At 36.9% G+C, this 18,038-nt stretch overlaps 1 protein-coding gene across 1 annotated transcript; it reads right to left on the bottom strand.

Moving 5' to 3' along the window:
- Positions 1 to 2,792: 2,792 nt before the first annotated feature.
- On the bottom strand, positions 2,793 to 17,520 carry LOC134801839 (homeobox protein six1-like). The gene is made up of 7 exons (XM_063774474.1): positions 17,352 to 17,520; positions 13,215 to 13,326; positions 10,618 to 11,056; positions 9,469 to 9,626; positions 8,193 to 8,322; positions 7,175 to 7,297; positions 2,793 to 3,018 (listed from the first exon to the last, which is right to left on the bottom strand). Exons 2-7 carry the CDS (start codon positions 13,309 to 13,311, stop codon positions 2,895 to 2,897), a joined length of 1,071 nt encoding a protein of 356 aa, XP_063630544.1. The 5' UTR covers positions 13,312 to 13,326; positions 17,352 to 17,520; the 3' UTR covers positions 2,793 to 2,894.
- Between the last annotated feature and the right edge of the window lie 518 nt (positions 17,521 to 18,038).

Below are 18,038 nucleotides of genomic sequence, written 5' to 3'. Positions count from 1 at the left end.
CGTATAACAAATAAAAAACCTGTAAGTACTATAACTGTCATATATTCCTTTAGTTTTATAATACACTTATTTTCAGAAATCATTACACTACTATACTTATACGAGTGTAAAATTACGCTAAAAGATTGTTATAAGCGACTCTATCAGTAATACAGAAAAAAGCTGTACTATAGCTGCCATTTTTTCATTTGGTTTTATAATACCCTTACAGACAGAAGTTATACAACTACTATTCTTATAGGAGAGTAAGATTACGCCATAAGCAATAGCTTTGTACAGCTACAAGTGCCAAGTGATACTACAATACAGCCTGTATACAGCTTTTACGATAAAATTAGCTTGTAGTGTTTCACAACACTTAATGTTTTAAAACGGAGTTGACAGATACTTTTGTACAGCTAAAAGTGCCAAGTGTTACTACAATACAGCCTGTATACAGCTTTTACGATAGAATTAGCTTGTAGTCTCTCACAACACTTTTAGTTTTATAGTAGATTTTTTATATTCTGATAAAGCGCCCCATGCTTCCGCAGAATCCTTTATAATGATTTTATACAGCTTGAGCTGTATAATGTCTGTAAAGTACCTTTTATACAGCTTAAATCTTTTCTAACACTCTTATACGTCCCTTAAATCACTCTAAGTTCTTAATTGGCTGCTATATTGATGTTGCCGACACTTCCATGCTACTTGGGTTATGTATGAGTAGTTATAATATATATTATATTATATGTAATATATCATTGAGAAAAGGAATAAAAAGTTTCACTGTAAAATGAAAACTGTGTTTCTACTAATAAAATAAATGGGAGTTTGTGAATAATTTTGAGTAGAATTTAAAACTTTGTAAGTATTGTTTTTCATATTATAAATCAAACAAATGATAATTCTTTAAGAACTTTATTTCACTTGTAGACTAGAATACATGTAATCATTTGAAACATAAACAGCACCTTAAAGTTCACACAAATTATTAGCTTCATAAGTGGCCAATTTCCACATTTTCCGTGGCTAATAAATTAAACCAAAGAGGGCAATAGAAAAAGGCGCGAAAAAAATGTAGCTAGGTATAGTTAAGTAAGTATGAATAAGTAGAGTTAGACCAAAAAAAGTCCGCAGCGATTTTGATAGCCCACGCAGTGCAAGTTATTTACACTTCATAATGTCATAGAATGTTGACGTTTAAAATGACCCTTGCACTACGTAGGCTATCAAAATCGCTGCAGACTTTTCTCGGTCTGACTCTATCCAGTTTTGTATGGCTAAGTGGGTACTCAAGTTGGGGCACTTACCTATTGTAGTTACTAGCTACCTACCCAATGTTCCACACCTATTTTTTTCTGCCTTTTTTGTTGATATCAACATCTTGCCGTATTAAATATAACTAATATAAGGTCATTATTGTCATTAACTAAAAATCGTGTCGCGCACGGACAAACTGTATATCATACAAAATTAATATCATTACTGTATCCACCGACAAGAGCTAGGCTCTTAAGAATAATGATGATTTTGAAGAAAGAAAGAACAGAATTTGTCTGATTAAAAAATAATAGGAATTAAAAAAATTAAAATAAAGAAGTGAAGATCGCCTTTTAGTCAAAATAGACACGAAATGCTGACCATAGAGGGTCTACCACGAAATTTCGATTTTCGTGGTAAGCCCCCTCCAGACTATGCGCGTGAATCGCGGGCGAAGCCGCGAACGCGAGTGTGGAGTCGATTTCGCTGTCTGCGAAAATCGACGCCACACTCGCGTACGCGGCTTCGCGCCGCGATTCGCGCACGAGTGTGGAGGGGGCTGTAGACACTAAGGTTTCTGGCTAACCTTATTCAAAGGTCTATAGCCCCCTCCAGACTATGCGCGTGAATCGCGGGCGACAGCGAAATCGATCCCACACTCGCGTTCGCGGCTTCGCGCCGTGATTCGCGCACGAGTGTGGAGGAGGCTTATAACATCGACATTACTAAAAGCCATAACAGACGGCGCACCGGACCGCAACCTTGGTGCAGTCAAAATATGTCTTTCTCGCTCTCAAACATAGGTGTGTCCTTAACGAACGTACGGCAGACCACCTTCCATACGATCGGACAAGCCTTGGACCGGACCAAGGTCTCGGTCCCGGTACGCCCGTCTATTAGAGCTTTAATTTTGCGGTCTCTATATTTACTTTACAAACAATATTCCAATTTAAATGTTCTAGTCGCATATAATATAATTGTAGCAATAAAAAGTATGTCAGAAAATATATAAACTTACAAGCTAACACTGGAAGGTACTAAATGAGGTAAAACATGAGAAATAGTAGGATATAACTCTCTAATAATTAAATCAGTTCTATTACTTATATGAGTTAACAAAATAAAATCTTTTTGCTTAAAAACTAGTTTAAAATATTTACAACAATGCACTGTTTTTGCATTTTTACAAAGATGTGAAAAATGGCAATAGTTTGAGCCCGCTCCACACTCGTGCGCGAATCGCGGCGCGAAGCCGCGAACGCGAGTGTGCAGTGGGCTTTGGATTGAGGCTACGTTTTAAGGCTTCTACAGACGTTGCAACAAATTGCATACGATTTGATATAGGTATACTCTCTGGCAAGCCAACTTCAACAGAAAAGGGCGCGGAATTCAAAATTTGTATGGGAGATCGATCCTTCGCGCCTATAATTTTCAAATGCCCCTTGCCATACTCGTATTATAAATGCCCCACAAAACGGTGGGTTTGCCAGAGTATAAGCGCAATGACAGGGATTTTGAAACGACCTTTGCTGTATGCCCCAATTGTGCGCCATTGCTAAAATAAGAGCAAGTCCGCCTTGAGGGGTTACGGGCCGGCGTACTGTGCTGGTATCTCATCTCTCTGGTTATTTGAAACACTGTAAGACATCAATTTATGCCCCATTGCTAAGATAATGGGTAGGTTCTTGTAGCTGATGGTGGTAGTAGGAGTTGGGTAGCAGGGCGGGACCAAGAGCGCCTTGCGGGCCGGCGTATTGCGCTGGTACGAGCATTTCTCTGAAATAAAAAATATTATTGTTAGATTTATTTGGACATGTAGTCATGACCACTGGCTCTCCTGAAGGGCTTTATAGACATTGCAACAAATCGTATGCAATTTATAGTTGGTCATAGCAGATCTTGTCAGTAGAAAAAGGCGGCAAATTTGAAAAATATAGGCGCGAAGGGATATCGTCTCATAGAAAATTTGATTTTGGCGCCTTTTTCTACTGACAAGATTTGCTTGACCATCTTTAGTTATAATGTCGACTAAGCAGGTGTAACCAATTCAATCGATTAGTCATTAGCATGTACAATCACCACACGGGATTATTATGCCATATACTATATAGGGTTCTTGCTAAAGTGGAAATTCTATAGCGTAAGTATAGAACAACCAATTTCACTAGGACCCTAAATGGCGCAACAATTATTACGGAGCGTGATTGTACTTACATGTAATCAGTAATCACCTACATAAAAAAAGAAACAATGGTAAGGTAGACGAAATATTATATAGCCGATCTGTCGAAAAAGTTTGAACAAGATCGGCTCATTTTATATTTCGTCAACTTTACCTAATAATTGCCAAAACCTGGCATTAATAATTAAACGCATATCGCTTAAAGTTTTACAATTTGGCTACTTAATTAGCGTATCGAACCGTCTACCTCCAAAAGGTACATGACCCCAAAACGTTCAAATAAATAAAAGCGCCCAACGAAACGGCACGTCTCGAACATAAAAATCCGGTAGGTAACATAAATTATAAACAATACCCGAAAAAAAACATTCGAGATTCAAAACTGACCAATGAGAGCCACTGCAAGTTCTTTTTTTCCAGCCAGTCTGGTTTTGTTCCTGTTTTTAGGGGTCCGTAATGAACAAGGACCTCTAGTACCGAGTTAGACCAAGAAAAGTCTGCAGCCAATTTGATAGCCCACGCAGTGCAACCAGTGCAAGTGTTATTTATACGTCATAATTTCATAGAAGTTTGACGTTTAAAATAACACTGCGTGGGCTATCAAAATCGCTGTAGACTTTTTTGGTCTAACTCTAGTACTATACTCTGGCAAGAGTGGCAAGCCAATTTTACGGCCTTACGCTCTCCTTGCCTAGTCGGTTTTATGACCCTGCCTACGAAGCAGGAGGTCGCGGGTTCAAATCCCATTCCCAACAAACAAACAAACGAGTGCTCTTATTTGTTTGTTCGGTTATCACAAATATTTTTGACGTGATAACGTCATATAAATCGATGAACACGTAGCATGCACGAAAAAGTGTCACGTTGTGGACAAATCTCCGTGGTAACGTTACGTAATGTAATGGTAATTAATGTTTTCTTATGACGTTATCACGCAAAATTATCGTCCGTAAACCGACTTATTACAGACAACCATATTTATTTATGTATCTAAGTACATAGGTATTTATCTACATTTAGTATGTCAATACATCATCGAATAGTACAAGCTTTGTTTAGTATGAGGCTAGATGGATCTAAATAAGTTTTAAGCGAGCTTTGCGAAATCTCAATTGTAATTAAAATGTAAGCATAAGTAATAAGTATTAAGTCTTAAGCAAATTTAAAACTTATTGATAATACGTGTTACCATACCTCTCACAAGTCTCACATAACTTATTATTTATTTACTTAACAGTACGGTTACCATCAGTTTGTCACTGACATAAACGCCGTCGAGAACGTAATTTACTTTCTATACATCTCGCTCGCACTCGCATATTAGTGCAAACGGGATGTATAGAAAGTAAATTACGTTCTCGACGGCGTTTATGTCAGTGACAAACTGATGGTAACCGTACTGATGTATGGAGTGACCGCTCTAAGTAGGTAGGTAGTAGTAGTATTTTCTTAGAAGTTTATGACTCTAAGCTTATACCGTGTGGAAATCCAATACGGGCAATAAATTAAACCAGATACGAGTATATGATTTATCCGTGTACCTGGTCATTAATTAAGAAGGTTTTATACGTTACACTTAATTAAGACCCCGAAATTAATTTTAAAAAATTTACCGAGTAGCAAACATTACGAGACATAACACGACATTACGATATACGAGCTTTTTATAGTACCTACCTAACTGCCAACAAGCGTTGACAATTACTTTAAAAAGCTCGTATCTCGTAACTTTATATTGCGGTCCGAATTATTTTCTAAACTAAATTTATCTCATTATACTTCTTAGGTCGTATGCTAACCACCGTTTAAATATTCGCCCGTATTGGATTTACACACTGTATTAATTATTTATCTATGACTGATGAATGCAAATGAAATATCTTAATGATTTTACTTGCTACATTTATTACTTTAAGTTACAACCGATGAGTTAATGTTTTTCAAATCTTTTTTATATTTCTCAAAATAAAGTCCAAAGCTACCGGTCTTTTCAAAAGCACATGTGGTCAAACAGACCCAAAGTGTCTCCGTGATAAATGACTTGGCGTTTGAAACAATGGACATTAACTTTAGAAAAAAGTCACTTGGGGGCGGGATAGTAATTTGTTACTAGAATTTAGTTTAAAGTTTAAACATGTGTCTGTTAATGAGGGTAAAATTTACCTATTTCTTGTTTTTGGGCATTATCGATTTCGTTTAACTCAACTGTCCAAAAAACATTAACAACATTAACTTAATAATTCACGATTTCGGAGTTGTTCCCATAGTAAAAGTTGCTCAGTAAATCCCAAAACCTCCCTGGCAACGGGAATGCAGTTAATTTTTAGCCACCCTGTATGGGAACCCCGGAATTTCGTAACAACGGTTAAAAGTTAAAAAAATCATAACTCGAAAACTACGAAAAATCGGCTAACGTACATGGGGTATATTCTGATAACCCACGACGTGAGGAATCTAAAAAAAAATCTTGGACGTCAAGGTTTGGACCAGCCTGTATGTACGAGTATGTAATGTATAAGGGATCTCTTCCAGCTAAAACAGTCGTGGAATGTATGGGAACCAATATATTTCACGACTCTTCTCTTTCCGCACAGACTCTATTAGAGTAGATAAGTGGAAAATTCTAATGAGATAAATAACTTACATCAATAACAGAATGTACTAGGTACCTAAGTTTAGGTACTCAAGTCCATAATAACAGCAGACTAAACATTAACAATCTAGCTCGACTTCAAGCCTACCGCCATCATATAAAAACAAACATTAGGGTAGGTACATAGTACATAGGGACTGGTACAAATTCAGTCACCAAAAACATCGCCTTATCGATATTTCAAATTAAAATAATCAAAACAAAATACTGCACGCCCAAACAATCAACGAGACAATGAAACATGAACTTTAACGCATGGGAATAAACGTCAAATTATCTCGTAGTGAACGCTATAGTATTTCATAAACATAACGTCTTTTGCAAGTGAAAAGGACCCTAAATGAGATCGGAACTTTATCAAATTTAAACTCAAAGCGGTAGTGATAAGGTTGAATTTAGTATGATATTGTTTTGAACCTGTAGCATCGTTGTTTTTTTTTTAATGTTGAAGTGACCTCTACGTGGACCGACAAAGGATAACAAGGGAGCTTTCAAAGGAAGTCATAAATTTGACTTTATTTGTTTTTAACTTCTGTTTCAGGCAAATAATAGTTGGTGGCCGTTTGAAAATTGACGACGCCGTTTGTAAACGGCGGATTCTTACTAAATGCCTGCGACATATAGACGAAGCTCATATATACACATACATACATTTTTGACTTCGAAAAATGTCAAACCTCTTACGCAGCATTGCAAAAGAGTCGCTTGCGACACAATTCCCGTGACCTGTCGTCTACCAAGCTGTCAAAAAAAGCACACCTCTATCGACCCCGGCCGGAGATATCCGTCAATTATTCTGTACCCCGTATATGTTACGGACGGAGATCTGCGGCGGATTAACCCCAGACGAAAAGCAGTGTTTTTAATGAAATTACAACTGCTTTTCACCTGCCAATTATATCGTGTGCAATAAAAATCGGTGGTAACAAATACGGGGTGTCCGGCGCGTGTGGGGCGCGGGAGACAAGGGCAACGAACAATTGGCCGAAGATCTCCGGCCTGGGTAGACGACAGAGTAAAGTCAATTTTGAGCTTCTAGTCAGACTTCTATACATTCGTACATTCGTTCGTTGGATTAAAAGTAGGAAAATACTTACGGTCTGTTAATCTGCTGTGGTGTCCTATCTCGCTGCCGACGGTTTTTGAACCAGTTAGAGACTTGAGTGAGAGTCAGCCCCGTTTTGCGCGCCAAAGCTCTCTTCTCGTCTGGTGTTGGGTACCTAGCAAAATAGTTATTTGTTATTTATTATACAAGGAATTTGTTGTTTACTTGGAGTAAAGTGAGACTTTACTTTATCAAAAGCTTGTAACTTGTAATATAAGTGGAAGTCCCTTTCTAACAAAAGCTGTCTAAAAGTGACATCCGCTTGTATTACAAGTTACAAGCGTTTGATAAACAGGGCACTGTACCCGTACTATGTCAGTGTCAACACTGACATATACGCCAACGTCTACGTAATTTACTTTCTATACATCTCGCTCGCACTAATATGTCAGTACGAGCGAGATGATTTGAAAGTAAGTTACGTTCACGCTAGCGTTTATGTCAGTGCCAAACTAGTGGTAGCGGTAGGTAAAGGAAAATTTTGAAATGAGCGTAGGGTCATTACGTCAGTTTACAATCCGGTGTCAGTTTCCGTCCACTTGACGGATTAGCAAATAATACATTTCATTTATAATTTGCTACTTGCGAAATATATTTTTTATGTAGATAGATAAATATTGTTTAGATATTAAAAAATATTCAAATTTCGTCAAGTGGATGTAAACTAGAGCCGGACGAAAACTAGCGCAATGACCCTAGGTATGCAACTTAGAATTTGCATAAAATTACTTTGCCCCTCTTGTGGATAAAATGCAACTTCCTCGTCAGTTTTTGAAGAATAAAGAGAGCCTTTACGAGCTGGTGTGGTAAAAAGGAAATTATATTTCAACGCTGATTTCCCGTAAATTAATTAATTTCCCGTAAAAAACGAATTTTATTAGTACCATAACTAACTTATATGTACTGTACTGGTTGACTGGTAGAGAATGCTTAAGGCATCAAGTCCGCCTTTTAAGTTTTTCTTTTGTACAATAAAGATTAATATAAATAAATAACTATGTAGTTGTTACCTATTTCGGTAGTAGCATTCTTTCAATGCGTTCCTGCTTTTCTCTTTAAAACAATACACGGTTTCTTCACCATCCCAGATGGTCTTTGGTAGCGGATATTTCTTCCTGAGCCTGTATTTATCCACGGCACCTGTACAATAGGGTATTTCGCTGTATTTAAAATAGATTATTTTACAGTACATATGGTCCTATTTTCCCGCACTATCTAGTGCGTAAAATATCACTTTTCGTGCGTATGTCAAAAGTTTAAAGGGCTATATGTACTGTAAAACGTTGTACGATACACGTGCGAATAGGTAATTCACAACTCGTGTCGATTTAAAACACTCCCTTATTCGGTCGTGTTTTAATGTATCGCCACTCGTTTCGAATTTCCTCTTATCCGCACTTGTATCGTAAATAACTATGTATTACACCATACTTACATGAAATAAAGCACCAGAAGATTAATAGAGAAAAGTAGACAGCAGTTATTTTTAGACACAATTTCTATTATTAAAAAGTATAAAGAGTAGGTAATTTGATTGTGACGTCACATGTCGTCACATGCAGTGTTTCATATAAATTCCATAGTAGCAAAATCGATTTGACAGTTCGAAAAAAGAAACTAATTTGACTAGTAGTCAAATACCCTATACGCAATGCGTAGGTGAGATAATCGAAATGCATGAATGAATTATAAAATACTTATTTCCAAACCTAAAACTGCAAAAACATATAATAACGGTTACTTATTATAAATTTTATGAGAAATTCTGTGATCTGTCTTTCTTTCTGATACTTTTACGCCTAAAACCATGCGAGTAAATCTAAAGTAGTTAGATAGGTAATACCTACTTTAAAGTTTTAAACCTATAAAGAGACAGTTGATAGTAATTAAAAAAAAAATAAAGACAAAGATATCTCCTGGCAGATATTGTCTATTGAAATTTGCTTCTTAAAAAAAACTTTTATTAAACTTTTCTACTTATATGTATGTCCGTTTAAGCTCACTTTACACTTACTTGGCCACCATGGGCGTCATATTTCCATAAGAATTTTGTATTTCGTACCAAAATTCCACGAACTGTATCTAATTAAATAATTTATAAGTTTTTATTAAAATATAGGTAGTATAAGTTGGTCAATCAGATCTTGTCAGTAGAAAAAGGCGGCAAATTTGAAAAATGTAGGCGCGAAGGGATATCTTCCCATACAAAATTTGAATTTCGCGCCTTTTTTTACTGACAAGATTTGCTTGACCAGCTATAATTTGAAATATTCTCTATGGTCTTACCCAGTTTCCTTCCCCGAACTTTCTCAGCCTCCTTGTAGTGAGCCTTGAACCATAGAGTCTGTAGGGCGTTGTGGTGTTTTGGCGGGAAAGCGTGCGCCTCCAATATGGCGTATAGCTCTTGAAACGCTCCTCTATGGTACGCTACTAAAGCACGGGCTCTGAAAATTTATTTTAGTTTAGATTCGCGTTATTTTAGCCATGTATTTACAATATATATTTACATGTAAAGCCTGACCAGAAATATATGATCATGCGCCATGTTGCGGAATTTCACTGGAACTAATTTTTTCATACTATACTGAACTGTCATCCTATACATGAGAATAACAGCGCCCTCTTAACAATGATTATATATTACTATATTACTGGTCAGACTTTAGTTAAACATACCATTACTAAAATTACTGCATTTAATTTTTTTAAGATTCACCATATTTTGCGGGTTTACTATTTTGCATGCGACCAATGCTAAATTGGGGAAAAGTTTTTTCGGTCTCCCATAGACAAGACAATTTTTTTCGCGATTTCTTAGTTGGTTTCATAGTACAAGTCGTTCAGTACGACCATGAATCTAGTATTTAACTGAATTGGGCATGAGTGGTCGGGATAACTGACAGAACGGGATAGTCTTACGTATCTTTCAGTAGGAGTAGCAGAGAAAGCGCTATTATTGTTTGTACTTATCACAGTCTCACATATTTTTTGTTCCCCACCATTTTTTTAGTATGGATAATGGTGGGCAACAAATAAATTCGACCAATCACAGTGTCGCATTTGCGTATGTTTTGTCCCTCACGGAGGCACGCGCCGCACGCGTATACCACTTCTATACGATCCTACCTTCTATGAGTACGACCGACCTAATCACCTCGCATAATATGGCTAAAGCTTGAAAAAACACCCTCTACTCTATGATTGTGGTGAGCGAACTTTTAAAATCCTGTTTAAGTAGCGTAATTTAATGTAGATACCGAATAACTACTCTCGTACATATTACATTGAGTAACATAGCAAGTTAAATCCCGACTTCAAATGTTTTTTTTTTATTACGACACACAATATTCATCATATTTCCATGAAAAGACTTTCCCATTATCATGAAAACTGACCCGCACATCCTCCTATTCACTCATTTCAAGGAAAACATACCTGAGTACTGTTTCGCTTCCACGAAGCAACTCACTCGGCGGTAAACTCCACAGAAACTCCGACAATTTCTCTATATCACCCTTCTGCTGCAACGCCTCACATACACACTGGACTTGCTCAAAATTGAAGTTTAAACACCGTCTAGTATTCTCATTTTCAGCGAAGTACGACTGCGTTACTCTTTCCCTTTCTACTGGGACTTCGAAAGTCTGTTCCGTCATACGCAGCAGCGTTAGGTTCGATTCGTTTTGAGCATAATTCATTTCCTCATTGAAATTGGAACGCATGCGATCGTCGAATGTTTCATCGTCGTTGTTTTTGAAGCGTTCGACCAGTTCTTTGAATTCGCGGACGTAGGGTAGTTTGGTTTCGTAGCAGTCGCGGAACTTTTTGTTGCGTTGTGGGGTTAGGTAGTTGTCGAAGGCCATTTTGTTGGTGTCTAAAAGAAATGTTTCGTTAGGCTACATTTTTAAGTTTTCAAGCAAAAATGATGCTGAATAAACAGGAATCTTTAACAGTTTTGAATGATTCACGGTTAGTTTCACTAGTAATACCTACAGCAAAGACATATGTAACTTCGTATAAGACGAATAAAGTCTAAGGAAAAAACGTGCCTCGGAATTCAAGTAAAAGTCATTCTCGATTTTCTCGAATAGATGCCGCACACACCTTTAGCCTATCCTCGGCTAGATGGCGTGACGACACCGTTTCATATTTAACAATTTTAACACATAGATATCAGTGAATGAACATGGATCAAAATGATATAAAAATTATAAAATCATTTATCCATATATATACATTTCTTGATAACTTTATACGTTTTCATTTTGAGTTTTAGTCGTGTGTCGATAGATGGCAGTAAATTTACAGTGACTACAAAATTTACAATGACAGGACCCCTCTATACTATCTATTCTTTTTGCCTACAGTAAAATTATACATTTTGCGTTTGCGTTAAATTCGGTAGTTCTGATTTTTTGCAGACTTGTTTATGATGTTGGCCCAATGAATAACCCATGGTCTAATAAAACATGGTCTTCCATTCCCAGAGTGACACGCGATTACGTCACAATAACATTGCCACTTTATTTCAACATAACATGTTACATGGGTACATTATACCTATGGTTAATAAGTTAAAATATTTCTTTATAATTTTATAATGTTCATTTATATGTATTTTAGCTTAAATTTTACAATAACACGTCATTTTTAATTACTCGTTAGCAATATCTTCCGATTCACGAAAGAAATTTCAGACTTTCGGGTAATTCTGTTTATACTACTGGCAACACAGGATAGCGCTGTGGACATTTGACAATTCGGATCTAGATAACTTCATGCCCTGACCGTCATCCTTGTCGAACGCGTGTTAATTGTTATTTCCTTCTCGCTCAGTGTCAGCAGTCGCAGTGTTTTCCAAACTTTTCACGTCGTAAGCTTGGTAATTAATGTGTAACTGTGAATTAGTTTTTTAAACGTTTGTCTTGTATAGATAAATAAAGTTTAATTTAATACATTAGATTTGTTTTATTTTACTATGTTTCTACATGAATAACTTAAAATTAATGCCGTTAAAATAATTTTCACCGTTGGTTAAAATTCTCCCACATTTCAAAGTTTGGGAACCTGTAAACAGCATGATGACGTAGGCGCGTGTCAGTTAGGTCATACGCGAATCTCGGAATGGAGTACCAGGCGGAGTATATTATTATACCATGGAATAACCCAAGTTTGTGACCTCGAGCGCCGAACGCAACTTTGTCAAAAATCGAATAAACCGCAATTTTTTTTAGATTTGGGCGATTATAAACCTAAAGTACTAGTTTTTGATAGTAACTTCCTAGGGCGTTTTTAAAGTAGACTAAATTTGCTACAATAAGACACTAGAATTGTCTCTGTACATCTAATATTTTCCGAGATAAAGCCTTTCAAAATGTATAATTTTTTCGATAGCCCGTTAGCCACAAGATCGTGGAACTTATATCGACCGGACTCGCTATCTTCAGTTACCTATGAACAAGATGCATGTAACTGCGTCGAAATATCGGGAGCTCGAAAACAATACAAAAGGTAATCACGGTCCATAGACCATTTCCCGGTCGATATAAGTCTAGGAAGATCGTTTGTAAACCAGTAGTTTCAATGTGATACCGGATAAATGAATTCAGCACCCCCGATTTATACGAAAATGATACCAAACACGGCCTAGTAGCTTCACTCATGTAGATATCAAGATAAAATTGAGAGCCATAAATAAACTTTCAAGAGCGGATATCTCAAAAACTATTCAAGATATCGAAAAACTTGACTAAATAAAACTTGTAACAAATTTTATCAGCTTTCGGTTTGCCTAAGTAGTCATGTCGCTAAGACGCAAAGTTTCCAAGATATAAGTGAGAAACCGAAAAATGAGACCTTCTAACCCCCCTCTACCCCCCAGCACCGGGGCTACGGCCGGGGACTTTTGATATGTTCACCTCTTAACTAGTCCAAACAAAGTTACGGAGTCAAAAATTGTGTTATTAGCATTTCCCTCTACACCTTTTTTTGAGCATTCATTTCCTGACCTAAAGTAGTGAAATGCTACCCACCTTTCTGGTTATCGAAGGGGAACAGCGAGGTCTCAGATTCGTCTGTGTCGCTGGCGGGGCTGAGGCAGCTCCCGCACTCCATGGCTGTGGATTTCATCCCCGAACGAGATTACTGTTAGAAAAAAAAAACAGATTTATTACAACCTAAAACCTGGCTGAATATGCTTTTAAAATAATTACTGATTAGATAACTGGGTACTTGGGATAAGATTTATTAATGAAAGCAAAACAGTATTAACAAAATAAATAAACTGAACTTTAAAATTAAAACTAAACTCTAACAACTATATACACATGTGAAAAATGGGAGCGAGCTCGGCGCCGGATGGTAGGGTGCCCAGAAGGCTGGTGGCATTGCCGCGTTGAATGGCGATGCCAATTCGCTGGGCAAGGAAGTAACCAGCCCTCTGGTCATCCGTAGCATCGATGAGACGCTTCGCTAGCTCCCTTAGATTGGCTTAGATAATTACTTTAGGGTTGATTGGTGGAAACATTTAGTTTTTAATCTCAGGTAATTCAGACCGGTGTTTAATTTTAGTATATTATGCTAATTAAATTTACGGAAGCCATTTTCAATGTTATTGCAACAAAAAACTAGGCTGTAACCATCGCCAGGTTTTGAAAAATCGATAACTTCAGTGCGCATAGAACCCAAAAGTAAAAAGTGAAAAACACGATTTTTTTCACCACACCAACTTACTACGGGTGCTAAATATTACAAATCTACCTATTCCAATGGGAAAAAAACGAACTATAGCCAATGGGCTATAGTTCGTTTTTTTAGCATTAGAAAAAAGGTAAACAATCTTGATGTGTCTTTTAATTGAAAAACACGTTTTAAAAATAAGTCACAGCAAATATGTAACAATTATGAATCTAATACGATCACTTATATTCTTCTGGTTTCATAAGTAATACTTACTGATTTTTTAAAAGCGTTTTTCAATTAAAAGACATGTCAAGATCGCTTACTTTCTTTCTAATGCTAAAAAAACGAACTATAATGACAAAACGAAAGTGCTAAAAATTGGAATCAAATCACTTTGCGCTCTAAAGCGAAAAAGAAGAGGATAAAATACACATTTTCCCACTGTATTAAAAAAATAAAGAGAACTTTTCCGAGCGGGTGTAGTAAAAAAATCCGTAGCTCACAGCCAAACCAATACTGTAGCCAACCATACTTATCACAAACCGTGTGAATAAAGGCAACCTAATTCATAAAACTGACCGAATAATGTGTAAAAACACACGCGCTCCAAGTCAAAATATGAACTGAAAAGTGAAAATATTCGGTAGCCACGTAAAATACCAGTTTGTTGCCAAAACATCATAGGATGTCTATACTTTCTTATTCATAACTGAATGGTAAGTAATTCGAAGAGGATATTCAATATAAACAAATGATTTTACACGGGTTTCTTTCATACGCGGCAAGCTAGAGATACTAAAGAGCAGTGAAAAGGGTTACTTTCTGTAGGAATTTACATGGAAATAGACCTGTTTTCATTGATTTCTAGTGTAGTAATAATGGACACTAAATACAAGGTAATTTGTATACTGTAGGCACAGATCATATAATACTCTGTAGGTATACTTGGTCAAGCAGATCTTGTCAGTAGAAAAAGGCGGCAAATTTGAAAAATGTAGGCGCGAAGGGATATCGTCCCATAGAAAATTTGAATTTCGCGCCTTTTTTTACTGACAAGATTTGCTTGACCAGCTATATGTACATATATGTAGAGTCAGATATCATCCTTATTGATAAATAAAAAATGATTGAACAAATACATCTACCACAGAGAAGGTAATGAACTCTTTCAGACAATACCCTTCCGCAGTGCCCGCACTTTTCCAAGTAGGTAAGGAAAACCTTTACCTTAATTAGGTTATTTCCAGAGTAGGTACACTGTCCCCGTGGTTACACTTGCCCCAATAGGCCTTATGTTGGTCATTTTTTTGATAAAACAATACAAAATATAAAGGATACCTTCTGGATTAAAACCTATTTTCGTTACATAATCTCTACATTCCATCTCTCTCTCTTCCTTCCTTGCCGTATCCGGCATTTCATCTACCTACTTAATAAAATAATAACACACAAATATGTAATACAAACGAATATAGGACGTAAATCTTAACATTTCGACCTAGGACGTACGAAATTAGGCAGAAGTTTTATTTATTTCCCTTTGTTATTCCTCACAAGTATGATGAAATAGTACATTACGAATTACGATACAAGTGCGAAAAATAGGAAATTTACAACGAGTGGCGATAAATTAAAACACGACCGAAGGGAGTGTTTTTAATCGACACGAGTTGCGAATTACCTATTCGCACATGTATCGTACAACGTTTTACAGTACATATGGCCCTTTAAATTTTCGACATAGTGACGTAATGTGCCAATTATCGCACTAGTGCGGTAAAGTAGCACCATATGTACTGTAAAATATTGTGTGTGCCACAGGCAGTACAGGAATTACGAACTCGTGTTAATTTTGCCCTCGCCGCCGCTGGCTTCGGCCTTCAATTCACTCTCGTTCGTAAGTTTTTGTTTACCGCCCTTAAAACACAATGTACTATTTTTGATTTAAAAGGCATACTATTAGTCTAGCCTAGTTCGTAATGAGGAATAATCCTACCAGTACCGTCTTTACCATAAGGACAGACAGTAACAGTATATTATATTTGATTACCCATAATAAACAGAAGATCATAGTAGAAAATTGATAGTTTGATTCGCTTTCTTTACTTTCCAAAAGGGCCCCAAATTGACTGGTAAATTCTTATGTGCCCAAGGGCCCCAGTATAGTTTAAGACGGCCGGGACCCTACCTACGAAGCTGAAGGTCCTGAGTTAGCGGTAAAGGTGTGTTTGTTTTTCGCGAAATTTGTTCCTGGTGTCTTCTATGTATCTAAGTATGTATTTTTTTATTAAGCATCGCTCCGAGTCGTTTCTAGAGCAAAGATCCAACACGGAAGTGCTGCGAGCGTTGTATTGACCTTTAAAGATGACTCACGCTAGACCGGGCCGGGCCCGTGCCGAGACGTCCGACATGTCAGTTTCTATGACGGCTGATCGCTGATCACGTAGTGCTTGGAGCGCCGGAAGTTCCGGCCCGGCCCGGCCCGGTCTAGCGTGAGTCATTCTTTATATTGGGACCTTTGCACTGGAAGCGACCGTGAGTGATTTTTAGGGTTCCGTACCCAAAGGGTAAAACGGGACCCTATTACTAAGACTTCGCTGTCCGTCCGTCCGTCCGTCCGTCTGTCACCAGGCTGTATCTCACGAACCGTGATAGCTAGACAGTTGAAATTTTCACAGATGATGTATTTCTGTTGCCGCTATAACAACAAATACTAAAAACAGAATAAAATAAAGATTTAAATGGGGCTCCCATACAACAAACGTGATTTTTGACCAAAGTTAAGCAACGTCGGGAGTGGTCAGTACTTGGATGGGTGTCCGTTTTTTTTTTGTTTTTTTTTTGTATTATGGTACGGAACCCTTCGTGCGCGAGTCCGACTCGCACTTGCCCGGTTTTTTTTGTTTAATTGAGACTTATAACTATGTACTTTCATGCGGTTTTCACCTATTAATATAGTGATTCTTGAGGATGGTTTAGGTGTATAATTTGTTAAGCTTTTGTGTAACCCGTGCAAAGCCGGGGCGGGTCGCTAGTTCTATTAAATGAATGCAAAGGTGATAGTTACCGTTCATTTCGTCCAGATTAGGGCCAAAATATTAGATTGTGCAAGAGGTTATTTAAAAAAAAATCTTTTCATCGTGCAAATTCAGAAACGTGTAAAAACCGTGAAGGTACAATTTTTTTTAATGCGGTAGCGACCAATAAAACGGAATTAAAATAAATATTGATATGATAATAATAATATGATAATCTGGTGGCGGCACCCTAGGTTAGGTTTTTTATAATGTGTTTATATTAATTTTTATTGTTTTGTAAGTGTTTTTATATTCATATTATAAAATAACCTAACTTAAGATGAGAAATAAATAAAGAGAATATGATAATAAATTATTTTAGTTTAAAATTACAAACAAATATAACTTTTTAATTTCTTATGAAAAAAACCCTATTAACTAAACCCCAAATTTAAATAAAAACAATCTCACCTCAAACACTATTATTATCTTGCACAAAATCACAAACACTTTTCAACACAAAAATAACTGTCACACACCCTCACACAGCGAGCACTGAGGGTCAAATGACAAGGTGTAGGCTTTCAAGCCGCGAGCGAGACGGCAAGAGCGGGGCGGGGCCTTGCTGGCTGAATGCGCGATGAAAAATAAACTTTTTTTAATGACCTCTATGGTCCCGCCTCGCGCCTTTTTGAAGAGAATCGTGCTTTGACCAGTTTGACCATTCGAATTTTTTTAAGAACAATATTTTATAGGGTATTTGACTATATTTAAAATAAATTATTTTAACTAGTAGTTCGCCCCGAACTGAGAACTCGCGGTTCGCCAAAAAGATCAATTTTATTGAATGCAGTGCTACTTAGTCTTAGAGATGGGTATTTCGTAATTGATTCCTAATTCCACGATTACTTGAAATTACTTTGCAATCTGATTACCGAGTCCCAGATTACTTTGTAATCTAACAATACCGAATTACTAAGTACAATTCCATTTGAGGAATCAGTAATATATTTTTCAAATATTACAATTACTAGTAATTGGAATCAATGTCGATTCCTCATTACAGGAATGCATTACTTGATTCCTTTCAGATTACATTTCATACTACTACTATCAAAAGTACATTTCGATAGTAGATATAGAATATAGATGTTGTTG

This window comes from Cydia splendana, chromosome 23 (genome assembly GCF_910591565.1).
Source record: "Cydia splendana chromosome 23, ilCydSple1.2, whole genome shotgun sequence".
Taxonomy (NCBI): domain Eukaryota; kingdom Metazoa; phylum Arthropoda; class Insecta; order Lepidoptera; family Tortricidae; genus Cydia; species Cydia splendana.
Note: the sequence above shows the minus strand (reverse complement) of the source record. Positions and strands in the feature narration are given on the sequence as shown.